At 31.7% G+C, this 25786-nt stretch overlaps 1 protein-coding gene across 1 annotated transcript; it reads left to right on the top strand.

Moving 5' to 3' along the window:
- Window positions 1-3224: 3224 nt before the first annotated feature.
- Window positions 3225-6489, top strand: LOC149555844 (putative disease resistance protein At4g33300). Its single transcript, XM_089829563.1, has 6 exons — window positions 3225-3570; window positions 4455-4552; window positions 4949-5101; window positions 5462-5809; window positions 6125-6269; window positions 6386-6489. Exons 1-6 carry the CDS (start codon window positions 3225-3227, stop codon window positions 6487-6489), a joined length of 1194 nt encoding a protein of 397 aa, XP_089685689.1.
- The last annotated feature ends 19297 nt before the right edge of the window (window positions 6490-25786 follow it).

The raw sequence follows: 25786 nt of genomic DNA, 5'->3' as shown, positions 1-25786 counted from the left end.
TGGTAAGTCATCACTATGGATGAGCCATCTAGAGAAGGTCAAGCTACAAAGGACTTGTTTATATTTCTTCACATGCCAAACAAGTCAAAGGTTGTCAAGTACCCAAGTAGAGAAAGTGTCAGGATGCCAAGTAAAAGAGTAGATATTGAGAATTTGGAAAGTTAACTAATGTCGATTGAATTAGTATATGTCGAGCATATAGAAGCTGAGTGCCAACATGAATGTTAGTTATGATTGAGCGTTAGAACATTCAAGTGCCGAGTAAACCAGGTTTGACATATGAGTTTGTAATGATGCAAACACTTATGTAAATCATTTTAGCTGAGTTCTACATGATATTGAATGATTGTAGAGATAGTTAAGGAGAAAATTACACATTTTGGATGAAGACATTAATCCCAAGATAAGCATATTAGCCAATCAAAAAATTAGAAGGATTAAATGACAAAAATATGAAATATGGATCGTTGATTATGATCTACAACTTTCTACGATTATCTATTTAAGGGGGGGTTCTAACCATAAAATCATTATGTGTGATGAATGGAGACGCGGAGGAGTGAAAAAACTTAGACCAGAGTAAGGAAAACTAAGTCAGATAAGAGATCAAACAAAGCAACCAAAGGAGTGAAGGATGAAACAGAGTATATCAGATAAGGAGGTCAAATAGAGATATTGAAGAGAGGAGATCCATAAATATCTTGTAGAGAAAACCAAAGGATCAAGTACTAAATCAATTCTAATAGATTGAGTCAGTGAAAATTTCATAACAAAGTGGTTTTAGTAGTCCTATTTAATTCTTCTAACAGAGTCCTTACTTTATTGTAAGTATTAAATCCTTCAATTAAGGTATGACCTAATAGTCTTAATAGATTTTAATAGAGCATACCTCTAACAGGGTAGATCATTAGATATAATCAAATTGTAGCCCTAACAGGTGAACTTTTATTATTACAACAATAAAGAGTTATGGGTTTCATCCAAGGATAACTTTAAGAAACCCCCTACCTAAAAAAATTATAAAATGTTGGCAAATCCATCATTTTTCAAGAGGAAAAAAAATATTTTCACTTGGAAAAAATTTCAATGTACAAAAACTTTGTTTTAATTGACTATTTTTTTCCAATGTGGAAGAATTTCATAAAATCAGTGTGATTAATTCCTTTTTTTTAGTGAAATACATAACTTAGGAAGCAATTTTTTCCCTCTTGAATGGAAATAATATATAAATTATGAGGTGATGTTTCCCCATTTGATGGAAAAAAATACATAATTAATGAGGCAATTTTTCCCCTTAGCTTGAAAGGGTACATATTTAATGAGGCAATTTGGTGGCTATTAATGCAAACAAATGTAACACATTGGTGAATGTTGTACAACTTGTTTTCAAAGCATGTGAAACATGAAAATTAATTTCCTTTTGGCATTAAATGCATGCTTTATAAAACCAAGTTGCTGAGAAAAATGAGAACATGTACTCAAAGCAGAAGGTTTTCTCTAGATTACCAACTGCGGTTGGGAAATTTGATGAGCATCCCAGGACTTCATATTCATGAGCATCCAAAAGGACAGGCACTAGACCCTATAGTGCACCTAGGGTAGGTTGGGTCTGAAGAAGATTAGTATGATATTATTAGTAGCATGATGAACATTATGTGAAATCTCTAGATAAATTATCCTAGGTATATCAGTGACCAACATGAACTAGAGCAGGAGGTAGAAAGGGAGGTGTTGGACCAGGCAATTCATGATTTGTGATGACAAAAGAGGCTCAATCCACATGCTGCAAACATAGAACACCTTGACAATTTATTGGTAATGTTTCAAGCTATGCGATGGGTACTTCATTAATTGCTTGTTTCCCAAATCATTTTGTAAAATTTTTGGGAAAATTCTCCAAATTAGTTATTAGTTACCAAAGGTACTGAAGCTTGTACACACCCCTTCATTTTCTATAAGAAGGGGTACCAAGACCCTTTGGGACTTGTATTTATAGGATATACAACATATAATACGTACAGTTATAAGGTATTGTACTTTGTTAAATGTTCATAGAATATAATTTATAAGATTATGCAACTATTTCAATTTTCTAGCTTGATTGTACTCATATTTTTAAAATTAATATAAATCCAGAATATTTTATGCCTTACTGGATGATGTTTGATCAAGGTATTTTTTGCCTACTAGACTTTATCTCGAAAGGCCCTCCTTGTTTGGAAAAAAGTACATATTAAAATGTATTACGTAACAACTACAAAATGGAAATGGGTAATAAATACAGAACAGTGGAGTTTTACCGAACAATAATATATCGTTTGATGATTACATATCAATGGTGGAAGTCTTATTTCGGGTCGAATGCCTAAAATGAAACATCGATCTAATTTTAATTTCCATAATGGTGAGAAGTGTCCACTATCCTCACCACCACCTCCACTTCACACTTGAAATGTGAGTTGGCGTTAATTATATGTCCCATCACTGTCAATTACATTCCCTTTACCATTCACTTCAAATGATTCACTTTTTCTTCGGTGTTGAAGAAAAATTATAAACTATAACCCTATATATGTGGGAAATATATCCAAAGATTTTCTACTAATAAAATTTAACTTTAGGGACTAAGGTATACAAAAGGTTAAATGATTTCCATGGCAGTCGACCTTATTAAGTTATTAGTAGGCTCTTTTCTTTGTCATTTCTCAAAAAAAAAATTCATTGGATTAAATTGGTTTATAATTATACCCACTAAACCATTGTGGTGCTCAAAATGTCATATTTATTATTATAATTATGATTCTATTCTAGCTTTTAATTTTTAATTAATTAATAATTATAAAAATGGTTGACTGACTCTCCCTCTCTTGTACTATTTTGAAAACTTTTATTTTTCTAATTTTCTCGAAAGACTTCGGGTTTTCCTAGACAGTAAACTGAAGAGAGGTAAAGGCGGGAAGAAGTACCCCATATGTGGAAAATTTGCTTGCTCGGTCCCTAAATGCAGACAATTCATCGTGGAAAAAATGTGCGAGAAATTTTCACTCTGCTTCCAACATCCCGCGTTCAATTTGTTTGCTTGCTCGCTAAATGAGTACAATTCAACGTGGAATCAACACTGCAAGAAGTTTCCTCTCAGCTTTCATATCCCTCCATTTCCACTTCACTCTAGGGGTCATTGATAAATAAGTGGCTGCCCTAATCACCCCCGATACACTAACAAAATGGTTTTCGCCTATGTTCTTGCGCTTGTTCAAGGAGCTGCTAGAGAGGTTGTTAAATCGCTTCTCTCTAGGCCTGTTGATGCGGGTGTCGATACCCTTCTCTTAGGCTATCAAAAATTGGGACAATGGGTGAGCGAGGGGTTGTTATGCTTGCAACCCTCATCTTCATTTGCAGACTCATACATTCCAAAACTACCCAAACATAGTGTGGGTTTGGAGAATCAAGTAACGGATTTGAAAAGACGATTATTTGAAGATAATTTCAATAAGATCGGAATGATGGGAAGTGCGGGCAGTGGCAAAACAACCTTGGTTGCTGCTCTCTGTATGGATTCTAATGTCCAACGTAAGTAGACCATATATTTACTCTTTGAATCAAGTAATCTTGTAAAATGCATTTTTTGGGAGATGCTCTCGGGAGGGATGCTGAAACCATAAGTTAACCATTTACACACACCCACACAAAAATTCATGCTGAATCAAGGAATTTTGTTAAATACTTGTTTTTGTATTGTCTGGGCTTTGATAGGAATTAGATCTGAGAAGAGGAGGCTATTTTAATGCTGGCCTATATTCGCCCAAGTGTTGGGTGACCTATTTCGCTGCTAGGTAAAATGTGGATCACTTTAGCAATCGGATGAAGGAACTGTTCTAGCATGGAAATCTTCCTCAGTTAGTCAAGCAGGGGAATCCTTTTCCATTGGTATTTGTTAATTGTGTCTCGTCTGCTATTGATGAGCTCTTCATTGTGTGAACCATCTCCTGTTGACAAGGCTGGATAGTCCTCTTCCATCCTCTCCTCCTCACAGTGCCTAAAAATGATTCATGTCTTAATGTTGTTTCTGGATTCTCTTCTCCTTCCCTCCATCTGTCGTCGCCTCCTCGAAGTTTCTAAACACCATTCATGCCTCCACCTTTGATGTGCAATCCTCTCCCCTTCCCCTCTTTCTCTTTTGTCTTCATTGAAGTGCTTAAAGGCAATTGAATCCTCAACTTGCTTATGTTAATGCAATCTTCTCCCTCATCTTCTCAATATATCCTCTTCCTCTCCTTCTTCTTAAAGAGCTTAACGGCCATTGATATCTCCTCTCTTCCCTTCAATAACCCCCTCTTCTCCTCTTTTACGCCTATGAAGAGCATTTATTCATCATCTTGCTTTACTTGGTGTAGTCCTCTCTTCTTCCCCTTAATCTGTACTCTTTTCTGCTCTGCTCTCCTCTTCCTCTTAAGCTATCCTGTTTGGTCAGTCCTGTGAAGACATTTGTCCTCCCCTTCTAATCTTTGATCCATCCATTCGAGCCCCTGATCTATCAAGACCTTACTATCAGGTGAAGTGGCCAATATGCGAAATACTTATGCTTAGGATAGCTTTTATTTTCACTAGGAAGTGGGCTTGTCCTCTGATATCAAAATGACAAGTTAGAAAATGTTTCCAATGAGGAAGTGGTGTGTTTAGAGCTTCTAGTCTGGTTGGAAAAGTTGTGTGGGGATTTTTAGCCTGGCTACAATCCTACATTAAACTTCTAGGGAGACTAGAACATAAGACCTGATCTCACTTACTATAGTATGCTCTTTGTGTTCACACTTTTGTATATTGGTAACATCACCGAATCGTGATTAGACTTTCCTGTCAACCTCTCAATAAAGAATTCAAATTTCAATATCTTGATCCTAACTTACTTCCCAATGCATTCTAATGACAACAGTAATGGGAAATACTTCAGAGTGAGAGCATTCATGAGGCTCTTCAGGAAATACTCAGGCTTAAGCGAGAAAATATTCTAGTCATATTAGATGATGTGGGGCCAAATGTTAATCTCCAAGAATTGTTGTTTGAAGCAGAGGGATGCAAGATTGTTGTTACAGTCAGGGACATTGTAAATTCCATACACCTTGATAGCACTCATTATATGTCTTCGCTTGGAGAGGAAGATGCTCTATCCCTCTTTTGTTATTGGGTCTTTGGACAAGAAAGCATTCCAGATGGATGGTTCAACAAGTAACCAGTCAAAGAGGTATACCTATGTCTATCTACGTCTCATTTGTTGATTTTAGTGAACCTGAAGTCTGCTAAATTTTTCATAATACGACATAATATTTTGCTAGCTGATATTGTGTAGATCTGCTATCCATTCCGTGTTTGCAATTTAAGAAGCATGGTTTGTTTAGTTCAATATGTGTAGATCTAAAGGCCACCCTTTGAGATTATATTGGGGCTAACTAGTCTGTACTAACAGGTAGCAAAAGAATGTCTAGGATTACCACTTGTATTGGAGGTGATTGGACATTATTTACATAAATATAGTGAAAATGCATATTGGGAATACGCCAAAAGGCAGCTTTCACAAGGAAGACGAATCAATATTAGATCTTATGAAGAGGATGTTCTCAAGCGCCTAGCATTGAGCATAGAAGATCTGGACAATGATACAAAAAAATGCTTTTTGGACCTGATATTGTTTCTTGAATTTAAAAATATCCCTGTTGATGCTTTGTTTGATATTTGGATTCTTGTTCACAACTTAAGCCTAGATCATGCATCGATGATTCTTGTTGATCTCGAAAAAAGAGGGCTCTTGAATTTGGTACAGCTAACTCATAATTCAAGGTGTGTGTCTTCTTTTAGATTCTTTTGTTGAAATTGCGGTGAAATATGTTGCAGAAAGATATAGATAGTGATCATCAAGCCGAAAGAGTAAATCTCCCATTTCTTCCAGCATGATCTAAATGGAGTTTGGACATGTAATCGTTTTACTTCAACTCAAAATTTGTAATCGTTGAGATGTTGCTACTTCATTTTGAGAACTTGAAAAAGATGTCTCACTGAAGATTGAATGCATCTTAACTCTTGCTTTCCCAACAATTGTGATATATATTCAGTTAAACATGATATGTTGCAGCGTTTGGCTATTTATTATGCAGAATCTGCGAAAAACAACCAAAATGACAAGATATGCAAAAGGTTGAGATTATCTCCATTCTCTTGCTGGGAAGATCCCTCACATGGAGATATAAAAGCCGCTGAGATTATTGCCATTCACACAGGTTGATTGCTTTAAATTGGTTTATTGATATTCACAAGTATCAGGCTTCAAGCAAATGAGTGAGGCCCATCAAAATATATATATTCCTTCTTTAAAAGGTTTTGAATACTTTTGCAGGTCCAATGAAAGAGAATAAATGGCCTAAGTTGGAGTTTTTGGAGGCCCATGCTCTTGTATTGATATTTGATGGAAATGAATATTTCCTTCCACCATTTGTGTAGGACATGTCTCGGTTGAAAATTCTTATCATAATCAACCAGAAATCCTATAGGGCTAAAATTGACGGCATGTCAACCTCTAGTTCATTGGTTCAACTGAAGAGCCTTCGGCTTGAAAAATTTATTGTCCCTGATCTAGATTATTTTCAATATTTAGAAAATCTCAGGAAGCTCTCACTAAGTCTCTGCAGCACTGATAAGGGACGATTGGACATTGAAGTGTGCTCAAAACTACTTAAACTTGAAGAGATTAATATTGACTGCTCTGAGGATATTGAGGAATTTCCTGTTGGTATTTGCAATTTCACTTCACTGAAAACACTGTCTATAACAAATTGCCATCAACTTCACAAGATTCCTGAGAATCTGGTGAAGCTTGCAGGATCTCTTCAAGTGCTAAGCTTAGTTGCTTGTCTGAATCTCAAAGAACTGCCAGCCTCAATTTATGAACTTGGAAAGTTACATTTCCTTGTCAAGGCTTGGAGGCTCTTCCATGTGACTTCAATAAGTTGGAGAGACTCAAAATTCTCAACATGGTTGACTGCAAAAAAATCAAGAAACTTCCTAGAATGGTTAATGGCCTTACGTCTTTGTCAGATGTGATCTACGATGAGCAATTGAAAAAAGAGTGGTCTCATTTTTGTGAGTCGATTAATGTGATAATTGCAGAACCAACATTTAGATTAGAGTTTCTGGACACATAACTTTGCTCCGGCAATCATTTATATTGTGAACAGTGACTGTGGACCATGGGTTGAGTAATTTTCTTTCTAGTTTTAGAAGCAGAGTTAGAAATTAAGACCATTTGTGTCATTGGGGTTGGAGTTCTATCTATGCAGTTTAAACTTATGGCAAGATCACAGAGTGCTTAGCACTACCGTCAATATTGTATTTGTCAATATTGTATTTATGTCATATGTTTAAATTTTTAAATTATTAAGGGTTTTAGTCCCTAGCTACAGCAGACACATGAGTGATCATGCTGCAATGTTCTTTCCATGGTAAATTGTGCCTGAGCAACAATTAAATCCTTTCGCTCGGGCTTTAACGTGTTTTCCTAGAGTAAGAAATTAGCAGATCAAAATTTTTCTTTGTCGCATATTACATTTTCATGGGTCTGGCAAATGGAAAGGAATTTATAAATTCTTAAGCCTTAACATACATCTGGGAGATGGTGGAGAACAAACAGAATCAGTATAAGTTCGTAATTTCTGGATTTGATTGTGTAGAGTTTTTTTTATCATTAATGTTTTGGATCATAGTACATGATTCATCAATATAAGTACGCAATTTCTGGATTTGATTGTGTAGAGTTTTTTTACCATCAATGTTTTGGATCATACTACATGATCCATCATCAAGATACAAGAGAACAAGAAGATCCATAGTGAGGACAAAAATGAATACTCCATGCAAAATTTCTATCACGCCCTTTGCCAAAAAAATTCTGATGTGGGACTCTATGTATGACAGAAGTCAAAATCCTTCTAAAAGTAGGAACCACTTTTATAAAAAGTTTAACATATTATTAAAATCAATTTGGACTATATTTATGTTTGATAGTTTTTAATTTTTAATTTTTTGATTGGTACATAGTTTTTAAATTTATTATCATGTAACTAAATTTAATAATATTGTTTTACTTTTGATAATTTAATTGAATAAGGGACTTGTATATATATTCATTTACAATTAATATACTATTATTTTATTTCAATAAATAATACATTTGACTTTTTAATTTTATAGTATACTATAATTTTGTATTAACATTTTTAAATTATTTTGACAATTAGTGGAATATATATATATATATATATTTCAATGTTGGTGAGCTAATCTTTTTGTTATTCTAGAAAGCTTTGTACATTGTTATTAGTCCTTGCAAATTAATGTACGGGCATACAATTAATTTTAAAAAAAAGAAATATCTTAATAGTCCAAAATTGAAAATGATTTATTTTTAAAATATATTTATGTTTACTAATTTCATCATTCTTATTGATTGTTATCTTTTTGTTAGGGGCTAAAAGTATTTTTTTTGCGACTAAAAAGCCTCCATCAATCTGGATATTCTGTATCATTTTATTCTAGGGACTTACATCTTACCCAAAATCTACTAGGTGTATTCAAATCAAATCATTTTTACAAACAACACTTAAATTGGTAGGGGATTTTCTAGCCTCAATCCAAAACTAGCCACTGTAAATTGAAAATTGAGAAGTCCTTTCTTCTAATATGAGGCCCAATTAGAAAATCTTATGGTACGACGTCTGCTTCCCCATGCAACTCTCTCTTTTTAATTGGAAGAAATCTTCATTCAACATCAAAATTTTTAATTTTAAAATTATGAACCCTAGTCAATTTCCTTGTATTGATCAATGCCTTTTGCAATCAATTTGGTTTTGTATCTTTTCTTACCTGTCCTCTTATGTCAATCAAAATGTCTATTGATTTTTAAAAGCTCAGTTCTTTAGGAGAAGTGAAAGGAAATCACAAGTGTTATTTGCCACTAGAGGGTGAATTTTTTCTTGCATTGTTTCCCTCCTATTGTCACACTTTGCAAGCACTTATTAAATTTTGGTGTCTCTAACTGATTAGAGAATAAAATCCTTGGCTCTGCTTCTTCTAAGAATAACAACTCATACACTGACATTTTTTTCATCCTCAATCTTAGATTATGACTTGGATCAGTACTTTGGTTTGATTTTTATTAATTAATATTGTCTCTCTTACCAACAACATTTCTCAGTACCCCTCTATCTCTCCGCTTACCTTACCTTAGATCATTTTCCTAATAAAATATAATATAATACTTACTCTATAATAGAAACAAATTTCTAGATTAGTCAGATATGAATAAAACATGATAAAACATATTTAAAAAGGTGATAGATGCTACTCCGTGCAAAGACCAAAACCACGACCTGCAACCTGTAGCTACACCCTTTCATGAGACCATAGGGCATCCAACCAAACTTTTGATGTGACTGAATTGTTAGGATGCCCATGGCTTGTATTCGTTGCATTAAGTAGGAAATGTTTGAAAATATCTCAGTGGCAAGTTAAATGACAATATATTGTCATTCACTTTTTTCTATGCAATTGAACAGGTTGGAACAAAAAATTGTACAAAATCAAACATTAATGACAATTATTTTATAAATTGAAATGAAGCAAGGGGAAGAAACGAGCCCACAACCACCTAAGCAATCAAAGCTTAGTGTGTTGCTTAAGCTCGACCATTTGAAAGGAACACATCTATTTTCCAAAGAAACATGGATGTAACTAAACGTCAACAAACCAAGATGTTGGTCTTTTCACTTAAAAAGGTACATAATGTGGTAACATACAAACTTTCACACTTATGTGGAGCTCCACGGAGATCATGACATAATAAGGATACCTATGCATAGGACTAATCTTAAATAATTAAAGCTTAGTTGGGAATCATAGAGGATGAAGAGAGATAAAGGAGGTTGGAAAACACTATATACTCTTCAAAACACATGTAGGTATCCAAAAACATGGGTTACTTGTCATGTCGATGGAGCTTTATGGATGGGATGTTTGGATAAGCAGCAAATCGAATCTCAAATGTAGGCAGACAAAAGAACTCAAAAGAAAGTTACCATGAGCAGATTCAAGATTAAAGACTAAAATCTTATATGAGATCCTCTATAGAAAATGGGTACTTGTCGAATTGTAGAAGTAGCTATAGTTCACCGCCTAGGGTATCTCAAAAAGATCATGAAATCTGACAAGTGGCCCATTCTAGTATGGAACAAAAGTTGAATAGAATAAATAAAACTTGGATGAACCAAAATAATTTGTTTATTTTTTACCAAGTCATTAAAAGGCCCATGGACTGATCAAGAGATAAAATACAATGAAAACATAAGACTAATCATATAAAATCAAACTAATCATGCAGACAAAAAAAACTAGGGAGGAAGTGGCAAGCCATATGAACATGACCAAAATGTTTACATGGGTACAACAATCAGGTGGAAAATGAAGATACTCACTAGTCTAGCTATTGATTAGCTATTCAAAATTTAGTTATGAGATTGGTAGATTGACAAACTTGAAGACTATAACTATAAATGGAAGTGAAAATATATTGATATTGTAGCGACTAGGCTATTTTAGTGTGTTGGGGAAAATATCGATTAACTCAGTGTCAGTAGGAGGCTCAGGTTTTCATAAAAATGATTTGTACTTTAGTTCAGACATAACTTCCCCAATCCCCTCTCTATTTAGACCTCTATAAAAAAACTAGTTAGTGTATAGGCTTAAATATACACACTCAATAAATGAGGATTAGTAGCACCAAATGATCTAATAATGAAATCACATAAGCTACCAAACATGAGCCTATGAATGTTCAACAAAATAAGAAGCATTAAATAATTGGAATCACATAATAAAATATGCAAACCAATCAAATACTCCAAGATTTTGTTACTTCTCTTTGGTCATATGAAGTGTGCACACAGCTATGATTTTAGTAGCACTTAGACTCCGAGCTCCAAGAAATACGATAAAAAGATAGGATTTCAAATGATAGCAAAATGACATAGGTTCGATCTGAAAGTCAGTAATGAAATTAAGATATATGAGAATTGTTTATATAGATTTTTTCAAAATCTATAAATGGTTGAGATCAATTTGGGAAAATCATGATGAATGGACAAGGATGAAAGAGACTGGAGGAAAAATTGGAAAGTTTCCAATTTTAAATTGAACAAGACAAAGGATAAAATTTGAGATATTTTCAATTTTGGAGAGATAAAGTTTCCAAAAATTGAAAATTGATACTTCAGAATCATTTCTGATTCTGTATTTTTAGAAAAAATAGATTTTTCAGTTTATGAAGATTTTCTAATTTTTAAATTTCAATTTCTCATAAAATTAACTTTTCAGATTTTAGAAGATTTAATTGAATTAAAACTTCAATTAGATTTGAAAGATGAAATTAACTAGCAGTTGCGCATTTATGTACGTGTAACGATTAGCGATAGGAATGATTTGTGTAATTGAATGAAAGGAAACAAAGAACTATTATGGTTAAATTTAGAATTATAATTAGATTAGGTTTACAATTTAACTTAATATTTATTTAGGGTTAGAGTTAAGTTTGAGGTTACATGTTTCAAGTTGGCCAAGATTAGATTTAGGATTATGATTTAAATATATCTTAAATTTTTAATATCACTTAGGATTAATGCAATACTACACTAATATTTCTTAAAATCAATTACATAGTGTAATATTAGGGTTAACTTTTTTATGTGTAAGTATTCAAGTTAGGTTAAAAGCTTAATTTATTGGAGAAGATTTTGGACAATATTGAAAACTCATTATTTCTAGAGTAAGGGTTCAATTTCTATGTATGATTTAATAACACTTAATTTTAGGTTAATGGTTATTTTATTAAGATAGATGGATTTATATTTTTAGCAGGTGAAAACAATTTTCAATCCATAGACAATATTGAATTAACTTAGGATTAAGATTATGTTTAAGGTTTAAGCCATAGTTAACTCACATTGTAGTTACATTATGGTTAAAGTTTGGATTAAGGTTTAGCATAGCGTTAAGGGTTTGGGAAAATGATTATTGTTAAAATTGGGATTATGATTATAGTTAGGATTGAGACTATGGTTATTGCTAGGATTTACATAATGGATAGCTCTATAAGTTGTGAGAATATGATGATCTTAGAATACATTATTATAATATAGATAAATAAATTCTTATATTATGTATTATGTTGGAATTAAAATAAAATAATTTATTTTCAGTAAATAAATAATTGTGAAAATTATGAAAATAAAAAAGAAACAGAAATTAATTTACATATATGACAAACATTTCTAAATTTCAAATCCTTTTAATGTAAAAAATTTCAAATTATAAAATTAAACTATAATTTTACAACTAAAACCTAGATACAAATAAAATCTCTCTATTTATTAAAGGTATGTAAGCAATATTTAATTGCATGCATTTCATTTTTATCTTAATACTTACTAAATTAAAAAATAGAAATGATTTCATTTTAAAATAGAAATAAATTTGTATAACATATATTTTAATTTTTCTTCTACTTTGTAAATCATTTCAAATTTTAAAACTAAACAAAGTACTATATCTATTTCTCAAAATGAATCAACATAAATTAAAAACTAAACAATTGAAATCTATACTTAAATGTTACCTTTCTATATTTATTTATTTTTAAAAACATTTCTACTTTATTTTATGCTTTTTCATGCATATTGATAAGAAAACAATTATCTCATATTTATACTCTAAACAACATTTGTATTAGAATTTATAAAAAATATAGAAAGTAATCTATGTATATAACAAACTTTTCTAAATTTGAAATTATTTTTGTGTAAAAAATCAAATGATAACATTAAAATAAAAATTTAAAACTAAAATCTACTTACAAAGGAAATATGTCTATATCTATTGAAGATATGTAAACTACATTTTTTCATACATTTTATTTTTATCTTAATAATTACTAAATCCAAAAAATATAAACATTTATGTGCTAGATATATATTTTTTAATTTTTCTTCTTCCTTATATATTATTTAAAAAATTAGAATTATATTAAATTATATTTTCAATTTTCTAAAATGAATCAACTTAAATTTAAAACCAAAAAACTAAAAATCTAGACTTAATGCGAACTTTATATATTTTTTAACAATATAAATATTTGTGTTCTATTTTATATTTTTGGATACATATAATTTCAAATTGTAATTGATATGAAAACAATCTTTCAATATTTTTTTCTTAATCAACAGTTCTAAATATAAAATCTAGATACAAATGCAATCTTATTTTATCTTTTAAAATTTTGTATTCTATTTACTTTATGCATTTCAAGTTTTAATTTAAGATAATTTAATTTTTTAATTTTAAAATCAAAATGTGTATATAAATTAACTATCTTTATTATTTTTAAGATTTATTGAAAAAATATGAATCATTGCCAATATATTTGATAATAAAAATAATAGATTTTTAAGATCTTTCATAAATAACACATATTTATGAGTACATATATTTAGAAATGAATATTTTTGCAAATCAAATTGAGGCTATCAAAAATGATTTGAACAATATATAAATTGAAACAAAACTAATATGATTTAATCTTGTTCATATTTATTTTTTGTCATGCATGTATTACCATTTCTATTTGCTTCCTCAACTTCTCTATAATCAATATGCATGCATTTTGTAATTGCTCACTATGCATTTATTACTATATGAAGCTTCTCAAACAATTCAAATAAATATATAAACTTGTTATAATCTATATGCATACATTTTGTAACTACTCATTATGTACTTATTATTATGATAAACTTGTTAAGCAATTCAAACCAGTATATAAACTTATGGCATTATAATAACTGCATATATGAAAAAAAAAATTGAACATGCACAGAAGATAAAATAACAAAGATTGTTGATAGGAAATCCAATAGAACCTACATAATGTCAGAAATGAGAGAAAAAATAGGTTAATTGATAAAAATTTAAGTTAAATAGGAAAAGAAATATAAACTTTTGAAGAAGAAATAAAAGTTAGAAACTTTCCTACAAAATTAACAATGATAAAGGAAACTCCAAATTTTTTTAATTGAGTCTTTTAGATCAACGGAAAATCATAAAACCGTGAAGTCTTACAATATTTATGTCCAGTCTTACAACATTTCCGTGCAAAAAAAGAAAATTGAGGAGCAAAGCTCCCACAATAAGCCTATCGGCTTACTTAGAAATTGAAATTGATGTGAAATGAAGATGAAATTAAATTAAATTTAATAAAGAGGAATAGATTAGTTAATTTAAAAAATCAATAATTATTATTGAAATTGTGGGAAATTGAATTTAATTAACTGATAATGATCAATTAATTAAAGGTTAAATAATTAAATAAATTTAATTAATTTAATTAAAATTAGGGAATGATTAAATGATGCAAAGATTTGATTATATAAGAAATAAGATGATTAATTAAAAATTAATAGAAGAATAATAAGCGTGTTAAATGTAAATTTGCAAGTCTGTCAATTTTTGGGTGTCTACAATTAGACCCCATATTAGTGAAAAAAAAATTGTATACATACACATGTACCGAAAAGAAATAGAATTTATTTAAGGATGCCCAAATCCTTAACTTTTATTAATTTCTTGATAACTCTTCCTTTTACCTCACATTGCCTAGGGTCCTCACATTCCCCATGACCCTAGTGTTAAATTTTGTAGCAAGAAAGTTGTCTAGCCCTACTTAAATAATTATTTGTTTTACCGAGAACCTTGGTTAATTAAATACTTGTTTAATTATTAGATGCTTACAACCAATTTAATTATGGTTGTTAAGATTTATTTTATCTCAGCCAATGTCAGTCATTATTTTCTTTTCAATGAGAGTAGAATAAAAGGAGGGCTAGGTGGTATTTGTAATCATCAAGTTTGAAGATCAAGTCTTGAAGATAGATTTGTATTAATAGCATATGTATTTGCACTGTTAGCAGATCAAGTAGAAGATCAAGTTTTGTGAAATCATTTGCAGTGAAAGTGAATAATCTTACAGCGGAAGTGAGGGCGCAATGCTAGCGTTGGGCTAGTAATGGGTTTACTAAGTAGTGGAGTGTCTTTGTTCAAGTTGTTAGTGGACGATGCACCTTATCAAGTTGGGATCGACTGTAGATTGATTTCACTCAGTAGGATTTTAGACTATATCTTGTCAATGAGGCTAACAAGAGTCTGAAAAATGAGGTGGAACATGAAAGTGTTGCCCTAGTAGGAAAAGGGAAAGAAAAGAACTCGCTAGTAGAATGGATTTCTACGAGAAACTTGTCCAAACTGAACCCAATTGGGAAAGGGATTGCTTATTTTTAAAGGGAGAATGGAAAGATAATTCCACTTCATGGTTTGTTGCATGTTCTTAGCTTAGGTATGAATATGATTTCTATATATGTTCTTTAAGATAAGGGGTATAGTGTACTGTTTAGAGGGAATCATGTGTTGATTAAGCATAAGGATTGAAAATCACCCATAACTATTAGAATTAGGAGTGGTTTCCTTTATAGGTTGTAGTTTGATACTCCTAAGGCACTCATAAGTAGAAATAATCCTAGAGATCTTTGAGAGTTATGACATAGGAGGATGGGCCATATTCATTGTAGAGCACTTAAATTTCTTTAAGACAGTGATAGGTGTTATAGAGGTGAGCACAAAGAATGATGATGTATGCAAGGGATGTGTGTTGGAAAAGTTTGTGAAAGCATCTTTCCCAAGGAGCGATACCAAATTTGAGGGTGTTCTTGATCTAGTGCATTTAGATGTATGTGGACTGATGTCGATGAAGTCTCTCAAAGGATATGAGTACTATGTTTCTTTTATTGATGATTTCTCCAAGAAGACCTAGATATACTTCTTGAAGACCAAAGATGAGGTTTTTAGTTGATTCTAAGAGTTGAAGGCTCTTGTGGAGAATGTGACAGAAAGAAGATAAAGGTTCTTTAGTCAGACAATGGTGACAAGTACAAAGGAAACATCTTCTAAGAGTTCTGTACTAAGGAAGGAATCAAGAGAGAGTGGATTGTTCCTTACAATCCACAATAGAAGGGAGTTGCTGAGAGGGAGAACCATTCTATATTAGAGGTGGCAAGGGCTATGCTACATGACCAGGACATGCTTGACTATTAATGGGCAAAAGCATGTAGTACAACACTTTACATTAAGAATAGGGTTCAACGCAAGGTGCTAGGGAAGATGAGACTAGAGGAAGCTTTCATAGGAAACAAACCAAATGTTGGTCACTTTAGAATATTTTAGAGTTTGGCATATTCTCATATTCCAGGTGATACATGTACCAAGTTAGATCAGACAATAGAGAGGGGGTACTTTGTTGGGTACAATGAAACCTCAAAGGCATATAGGATTTTTAATCTATGGATCAGAATAATTATAGTTAAACGTGACGTTAAGTTCATGGAGGACAAGATATTTAGAAGGTACAAATTTTTTATTGTAGATGATCAGAGTGAGCAACCAACAGAAGCTCCAAGACCTCTAGTCAAGGGTAACAAAGCTCAAGTATAGTTACTAGTATGAGCATAGACTTAGGTGGTGAAGATTCGCAGAGTATGGAGTAGCATGCGCAATAGGAAATGCATCTAGAAGACTTAGAGGTTGATATTTCATCCTCTATAGTTGGCAATAGGAACCATGAGGTTCAAGAGGCACAAAAGGATACTTAGGAGTTTGTGGGATCTCCTAGAAAGAGTACTATACAATGGAGGCAACCATCCAAGTTCAATGACTATGTGGCATTAGTTAGTCAATTGATAGATAATGAGCCTTCCAGTTATCAGGAGGATGCACAACATCAAGTTGAGTATGGGACTAGATATGTTCAAGGTGAAGGTATCAACTTGATGGGCTATATTGACACAAATTGGATAGGCAGTGCGACAGACATAAGGAGCACTTCTGCAATGCCTACCCCTACTTGACTTTTCTGATTTGTTTTGATTGGATTCTTTTAGGCATGTTCTATTATTATGTTCTATGATTAGTGGTGTTAGATTACTAGAATTGATTAGTTGTATTTCATATTCAATTGATATCTATTTATCTATATATATATATATATATATATATATATATATATATATATATATATATATATATATATATATATATATATATATTGAGGTACTTAGTGCCAATTATTTTAGTTATTGAATGATGTATGTGTATGGTGTGCGTGTATGTTTTCTTTATGTTTGATGTTTCTAATGTGGTTGAGGAAGGGATTCGTAGTCACCTGCTAGTCGAGATCGGCACGATGAACCACTTCCTGCCATTGCTTGTTTAGTTTAGAATATTGTGTTTGTACATGTGTGGATTTTATGCAGATTATAGGTACCAGGTATTGACTTCCCTGAATTGCCAAGATGAGCGCACCTTATCATAGTATTTCAATGGTATAAGTGGGGATATAACTCTTGAGTCCAAATCCTAAACCCTAAGCTAATTATCCTAGAAAATAGGACAAATATTCGAGTTAATTGACCCATCCAAATATTTCAAGTGACGTGAATTCGTGATTTTGACCCTGGTGTTTGATTCAAGTGTTCTTTACCTTCAGTTGAGTTGTCATTTTTGTTTTATGGGTATGTGGTGATTTTTTTTTATAATTAAATCAAATTAAAATATAATTTAATGATTTAATTTAATAAAAAATTTATAAATAAATTTGATATTCAATTATATTTAATTAATTGAGAAGTTAATTAAATAAAAGAATTAAATTTAAAGATTTTATTAAAGTTCTATTTTGACGTATTTATATTTATTTAATTTAATGATAATTATTTAGGAGTTTTATTTTAATAATAAACTCTAAATAATATTAATAATTAAGTAAATAAATATATTATTAAAAGTGTCTCATGGATTAATAAAATAAAAAAATTAAATTTAAATATTTTATTAAAGTTTTATTTTTGACGTATTTATATTTATTTAATTTAATGATAATTATTTAGGAGTTTTATTTTATTAATAAACTCTAAATAATGTTATTAATTAAGTTAATAAATATATTATTAAAAATGTCTCGTGAATTACTTAAATAAAAGAATAAAATTTAAAGATAAAGTTATAGTTCTAATTTTGGCATATTTATAATTATTGAATTCAATAATAATTTATTTAAGAGTTTTATTAATAAAATCTAAATAATATTATTAGTTAAATTAAGAAATATGATATTAAAAATGTCTCATGGTTAATTAAAATGATAAAAAAATTAATTTAATAAATATATTTTAATTTAAATTGTTTAAAGTTGTCGAATGAAAATTGTATATAGAAAATTCAATATTTAATTAATTGAAAAAATAATTAAATAATATAATTAAATTTAAAAGATTAAATTAAAGTTCTAATTTTAGCATATTTATATTTATTTAATTTAATAATTATTATTTAAAAGTTTTATTTTAATAATAAACTATAAATAATATTATTAGTTGAGATATAAATATTATTTGATTAAAAAGATATATTAGAATATGTGAATATTTGATTAATTAAAAGCTAATTAAATTTATGATTTAGGTAAAAAGTCTAAATTTAGAAAATTGGTTAAAGAAAGATTAGAATATGATGTTTTTAAATTAATTAGAAATTAATTAAATATGTACTTCAATTTAAAATATTTAGTTTAAAAGTCTAATTTAAGAAGTTGGATAAAAATAGAATTAAAAGATTAAAAGATTAAATATTAAATATTATTTTATTATTATTATTTATTTAATAAATATTAAATTAGAGTTGCATTTAAATAATGAGCGCTAATTATTCTTATTAATTTAAATAATAAACTATGCTTTGAATAGTGCTTACACTAATTAATAAGTGGAGGAAAAGAAAATATAAAAGAATATTTTAATTAAAAAGTTCATTAAATGTGCATGAAAGAATTAAATTTAAAATATTTGATTAAAGTTCTAATTTAGGCGTATTTATATTTATTTAATTTGATAATAATTTATCTATTAGTTTTATTTTTAATAAACTCTAAATAATATCATTAGTTAAATTAATAAATATTATATAAAAAAGCGTCGCATGATTTGATAAGGGAGAGAAAGCTTTAATTTAATAAAGTTTATTTTAATTAAATTGCATAAAGTGTGTGGATGAAAATAAAAATATAGTAATTAAAGACAAAGGGTTTTCACATAATTGCATGATCAAAGCCTTGATTTGGAGGAAAAACTCTTTATTAAAGAAATTAGAGCTCATTTCTAGATACATAGGTTTGGAGGAGCCAATTTTTGAAAATAGGGTTTTCAAAGGAAAAGGAAGATTCTTGTGTGTTTATGCGTTCATTGTTTTAGCATCATATCCATGTAGGATAATGTGGTTTTGTGCAGTAGTTGCTCATTTTTCAAATTCATGTCTTCTTCATGTCTGTTGTGTTTCTATTTTCAGAAGTTCTTTGGGTTGAAACTCTTGTTTGAGAAAAATGATTTCTATTATAGAATTGTTTGTCATTTAATCTAAAAACTTTTAGTAAATATTGAACTTTAGGGTTTTCAAAACCTAATGAATTATGAAATTCACTTTTGTATGCACTTTATGTAACGTGTGATTTATTGGTGTTTGGGTTTTTGAGTTTGACTTAGATTTGGCCAGTCAAGATGTTTACCAGAGGCTCGAGAGTTCTATTTTGTGATGTCATGATGATGTTTTGATCTCGATCTTTTATACTCAACCACAATAATGTTTCTAGTATGCTCTATGAGATGTTTTGATGCATTGATTGTTTCTTTCCAAGGTTCTTGTGTGAAACTGAGGTGAATGGTGTGACTTATCTAATATAAACTTTGAGTCTTCGATCAGTTGTATTTGGATTGCTTTCCAGTCACTTTTATAGGACTGAGGTGTTTGTATGATTTGTTCTTGGTGATGTCATGTTATGACATGGATTGGTTTCTGTATACTTGATTTTGGGATCAGTCTCATTAGTATGATCATATTGGTGGAATCTGTGATTATGATCAGTGTTCTTTTAGTACTTGTCAGTTGCTTGTTTAAGAATTGATGTATGGTATGTGGTCTTTTGTGATCTTTTGATTTTATTGAGCTTAGAGTAAGTTATTTATAATGTCATGTCGAGAAGTGGCTTACAATGGAGGTGAGGGCCCAAAGTGATTGCTAGGGTAACCCATTGTAAGTTGTTTAATAAGTGAAAACATTACAATAAATGGGAATAAAATGAACCTAATAAGAGTCTTTGTATTTCCTCGCCCATGCCTCGAGTTCTAGTACAGACTAGGATAGGAGTAGAGAGGATGCTTGGTTGTGACCATGCATTGTTTGTATGCCTTGTCAGTACAAAAGGATACTAGTGCCACATAGAGTCACTAGGGGGCCGAGGTCAAGTTAGATTGCTAGGGTAACTCTAGCATTGATTCATACGATGACACTTGCCCACTTGCATAGCAGATTTCTTACGTGTCTGTGTTGCCTCTAGGATTAGTTGATACTTGTGTCTCAATACCTTTGAGTTAGATTGCTTTTAGGTGATTCCTTGAACCTAGATGTTGGATTTGATTATTGAGTTTGATATCATGTTTGGGACTTGAGACTATCTCCTTAGCGTGGTGGGAGTGGGCCTTTTTGGGTTCCACAAGGTTGGATGGTAGTAATTTTTCTTATACCATTGGTATCTGACTGTCAAATATCGCTGGTGGATGTGTTTGTGCAGATGTTCCTTTCTATCTATTCTTGTATTTCTATGATGGATGGTTGTACTATTATATCGTATTTGATTTTATAAGATCTTAAGAGGTGATGCAATTTATTTCATGATGTATATTATTTCAGCCTTTCATACCCTATGGCATGTACAATGGATGATTGTGCATTTTGTTTATTGCCAAGTGGCATCATATATAATTGTATATTATTTAAATGGATTCATACTACTATACTATTATTTGATGTGGATTTATTATATATTAGATTTATTATTAATTAAACTTAAATGTGATTCAACGTCATGGAAACCTTAAGAGTTGTAACTTGTTTATGTGTTGTTGATGTATGTTAATTGCTTTTGCTATGTTATAACTGTTTTTGTTAAGTTATTATCTTTAACTTTAAAAAAAATGTTTGACAAACTTAGCAAAACTTTAGGTTAACTTCTTTTGGGTCACATGGTGGGGCATTACAACTTCTAGGTGTTTTTTCAGTTTGGGATTAGTAGTTGTTTCTTGGTTCAGTAGGAAACAAAAGTTTGTGGCTTTATGTTCAGCAGAAGTAGAATACATAAGAACTAGCACTGTGACATGTGAAGCTATATGGCTTCAAAAGTTGTTGGTAGCCTTGTTTGGTTAGAGAGTTGAAACTACTATGGTACATTGTGACAATCAGAGTTGCAGCTAGCACGGTGACATGTGAAGCTATATGGCTTTGGAAGTTGCTAGTAGCCTTTTTTGGTCAGAGAGTTGAAACTACTGTGATACATTATGACAATCAGAGTTGCATCAAGTTGTTTGAGAATCCAATGTTTCATGATAGTTCTAAACTTATAGACATTAGATATTACTTCATTAGAGATTGTGTACATAGATAGGTTGTTCAACTACAATGCATACGTATAGATGGGTAGGTAGAAAAAATTCTTACTAAGGCATTGGGGACGGCTAAATTCATCTTCTTCAGGGATAAGTTGGGTATCATGTAGAACAACTGCCTTGCTAAGAGAGAGTGTTAATTTTTGTAGTGAGAAAGTTGTCCAATCCTAATTAAATAATTACTTATTTTACCGAGAACCTTGGTTAATTAAAGAATTGTTTAATTATTAGATTCTTACAACCAATTTAATTATGGTTGTTAAGATTTATTTTATCGCAGCTAATGGCATTGATTATTTTCTTTTCAAAGAGAGTATTATAAAAGGAGGGCTAGAGGGCATTTGTAATCATCAAGTCTTGAAGACACATTTGTAGCAATAACAAATGTATTTGTAGTGTGAGCAAATCAAGTAGTTGATCAAATTTTGTGAAATCATTTGCAGTGATAGAGAATGCATTCACAATGAAAGAGAATAATGTTGCAGTGGGACAAGGGCACAATGTTAGCATTGGGATAATAGTAAGGGATATCAATGGGAGATATTGGGAGTTTGTCAAAGTTTTTCCGGTGAGAGGCAAGAAATTCTTTTGTAACTCTTATATCGTTATTTTTCACACTTTGGCAATGTTTTTGAAGGCTCTCTTCTTGAGGAAAAACATAATAAAAGCACTAAATTTGAGAAAAATTAGCATAGATTTAAAAAAAAATATTGGCCGTGAAAAAATCAAAATTAAATAAACATTATTTAAAATTTTTGAATGTCTAAAAAACCATAATGACAATGGAAAAAAATTGAACAAAAAGAAACCTTAAATGAGATGATCGATACCTTGTGAAAAAGGTGTTTCAATAACATCTTATTGCTTAATGTAATAACCAGTGAAACATGTGGACTCCACCCTAAACCTCAAAGTACCCATCCCGAGACATCACCACGCCGGATACTTGGAGCATTGGACTACCCCCACCTCTGCCATTCTACAATCATGGTGCAACTAGGATAAGTACTTGAATATCTATTTGAATTTTAATTTTTGAATGTTACTAATAGATATGTAATATGTTACCATGTTAAATGATCAATGACCTTGTCACCATCCCCTCCAAAATTGAGACCCGCTGTTGCCATCCCAAAAACTTGTCCAAAACATCCCTTTGTACCCCAATACGAATATTATGAATTTTACACTGGTAATAACTCGTTCTCTATACTAGAGAAACGGGGAAAAAAAGCAAAACCTAGAAATAATAATAATATATTTTCTGATGAAATGAAATGAACAATTCCTATGGAAACGATGCTTATTGTTCCTTATTATAAGACTCCAGTTTGAAGTGGAGCTAGACATGGAAGCTTTGCGTGCAAAAAGAGTCCATGAAACAGAGGTGAAACAGTGGTCAAACTACACTGTTACCTTTAAAACGCACAGGAATGACCCTAAAATTATTCGAACAGAATGCTCGGAAAATGTGGAAGCAGAAGACGAGGCACATGGTTTTTAAAAAGTGGAAGCAAATTGTATTTTAAATAGTAATTCAAACATCTATTTTTCTATAATGATAATAGTTTATTACGCAATAAAATATTTTCAAAGGTGTGAGACCATTTTACAATGTAGGATAGAGCATCTAGTATCTAGTATGATATCAAATAACAATCAAGAAGAGCACCAAGGAAACCACTAAAACCATTACCAAAACTTGCAAATCATCCATCTGGAGGAGGTGCTTTGTTCTAAAATTTAACCACATTACGAAGATCATTTTCCTTCACAAAGAAAATTTCATAGAAACCACTAACAGATGTAGCATAAACAAAGAAACCAGAGTATGATATCATTCAAGGACTAGTGGACTAGTGCTAACCCCACCCCAGACAGGGACTAGTGTTGCACGCACAACAATCTAATACAACGGGTGTAAGACTCAAAAGGCCTACAGTAAGTAGACATGACCGTAGAAACACACTAATAGTTTTATTAAAAAAACACTTATTGCATACCCTTAAAAACTACTATTATATACTGCAGGTGTAGAACAGACAAAAAACTTGCACCGCAGTCATAAGAAGATCCGCTGACCCTACGCACGAAGCTGTGATCAAAACCCAAATTTCTCATATAGTAGTTATAGAGGCCTTTCCTGGCATTGTTGACAGGTTCATAGATTGGATTCCATGTTGATCTGCTCAATCTTTTCACAATCTCCACAATCTGCTCATCGTTCATGCCCAAGGTTGAAAAGATTTTGTTTTTCCTCAGCAACTCCACGTCATTGGTGTCATGAATTAGCTCCTTCAACAGCCAAATAAAAGCAGTAACAGCGTTTTCTTTAATCTCCGGTGAGCATACCTCAAATGCTATCAAGTTTCTAATGATCATCTCAGTCATAATACCAATCTTTAGCACGGGAAGATATAAAGTAGAATGAGTGGTGTCAAACCGTATCAGCTCAATGCCTCCATCGAAACGGCTGAATTTTACTCTGATTTTTCTCAAGTCTGAAGCAGATGGAATACCAATCTTTCATTGGTTGCGAAGCCTGACCTCTTCTGATTGTCGCTACTTGTGATTTCTGTTTCTAAGCTGTGCAAGAGGAGACCAGCCATTTTGAGTAGGGCGTTGGTCAGAGCCCTCATGATGATGCTTCCTATAGAGCCTCGCATGGATGGAATGCAGGAGATGTCAACAGCTATCTACATCTAGTGGCTCTTCATGTCTGTGTTCAATCCATAAGGGGGAGTATCTAGAGAATATGCCTTCAACAAAGTTCTTGAAATTAGACTGATTTAGTGGACCACAAATAAAAGCGTAGAGTGACTCTAAGGCAAGCAGAGGGATTTGATTCTCCAATTTGAAGACATCTGTCATCACAGCAAACCACAGACCTTCACCTGTCTTTAGATCATGGAATGGGTTGCTATACTTATCTGAGATTTTTTTTTGGTCGATGGTGGGAGAGGAAAAGGAGGAGGAAGGAAGCATCCCTAAACAACATCGTGGGGAAAGCCTCATCGTTCAGATTTTTGAATAAATGAGCGTCCCCATAGAAGTCTCTACAACGAGGGACTGCACTTGCAAAGAAATTGTCATCCTTAAGATCTGAAAGACTCCCGCCATTTCGAACTTTTTAAAGTGGATCAAAGAAATCTCTGGGAAGCTTGCTGATAAACTTTCATGCAATGACTTGAGATTTCTCAGACTCCGTTTCAGCAAGGTGTGGTTTGAGGAAGTGATAGGGCCCTAACAATATTGCCTGAGGAATGAAGATGGCATCATTTTCTCTGAGAGTAATTGGCACCATGAAAATGCTAGCAAGCCCTTTATCGCTACCCACTTGTAAGATGTATGAATCTTCTTTGTTTTTGGCCAACCATTGTGAAACGTCAATGGGATCTTGACTGTCCATGATACCTTTCAGCTTAGATGTGCACAAACTTCACCAGGATGCAGTAACGGGCTTAAGGTTATTATGCCCAAGGCGTTTTTCTATTTGAAGAAGCTAATTTTTCCATCTAACGGCGGATAATGTTGTACATCATCGGCATGACCACATAAACGATCCTATCCATCTCGTGTTTTGCCTGGATAGTGATTGACAGGCATGGAGACCTAAATGTGGAACAGTTGATTCAAAGAAAATATAAGAACCTCTCTTTATAATCTGTGATTGATGTCGGAATCGAGAGAAAATGCTAAAAACACACAGACGGCGAGAAAAGCCTTACCGACTTCAAGACTGGATTCCATTTTGCCCCAGCGCAGTTCTCACAATCTCGACACAAGCAGCAGCAATAATTTGATTACTTCGCTCTATTGAAAGGCACGTTCATTCTGTATTTATTTTTTAAACACCCCCATAGTTGTGAATATTACAATTACCTTCTCCCTCACTAGATTATCTCTTTGATTTTATCTTTGAAGTCAAGTCATTCTAAATTTATTAATAATAGAGACTTCAAATTCCTTTCTTTCGGTTTGTTGAAATAGTGTACTTTGTTTCAGAACGCTCGCAAATGATATTCTGTTGTCTTTTACTTAGCTTGCAAAATAATCGCATAGTTATTATGTTGTTTTAAGGCAAATTGTATTGTGTGGCTTTA

This window comes from Cupressus sempervirens, chromosome 5 (assembly GCF_028749045.1).
Source record: "Cupressus sempervirens isolate cs-2001-9-10 chromosome 5, ASM2874904v1, whole genome shotgun sequence".
In the NCBI taxonomy this organism is placed as follows: domain Eukaryota; kingdom Viridiplantae; phylum Streptophyta; class Pinopsida; order Cupressales; family Cupressaceae; genus Cupressus; species Cupressus sempervirens.
This window is presented reverse-complemented; position numbering and strand designations above follow the sequence as displayed.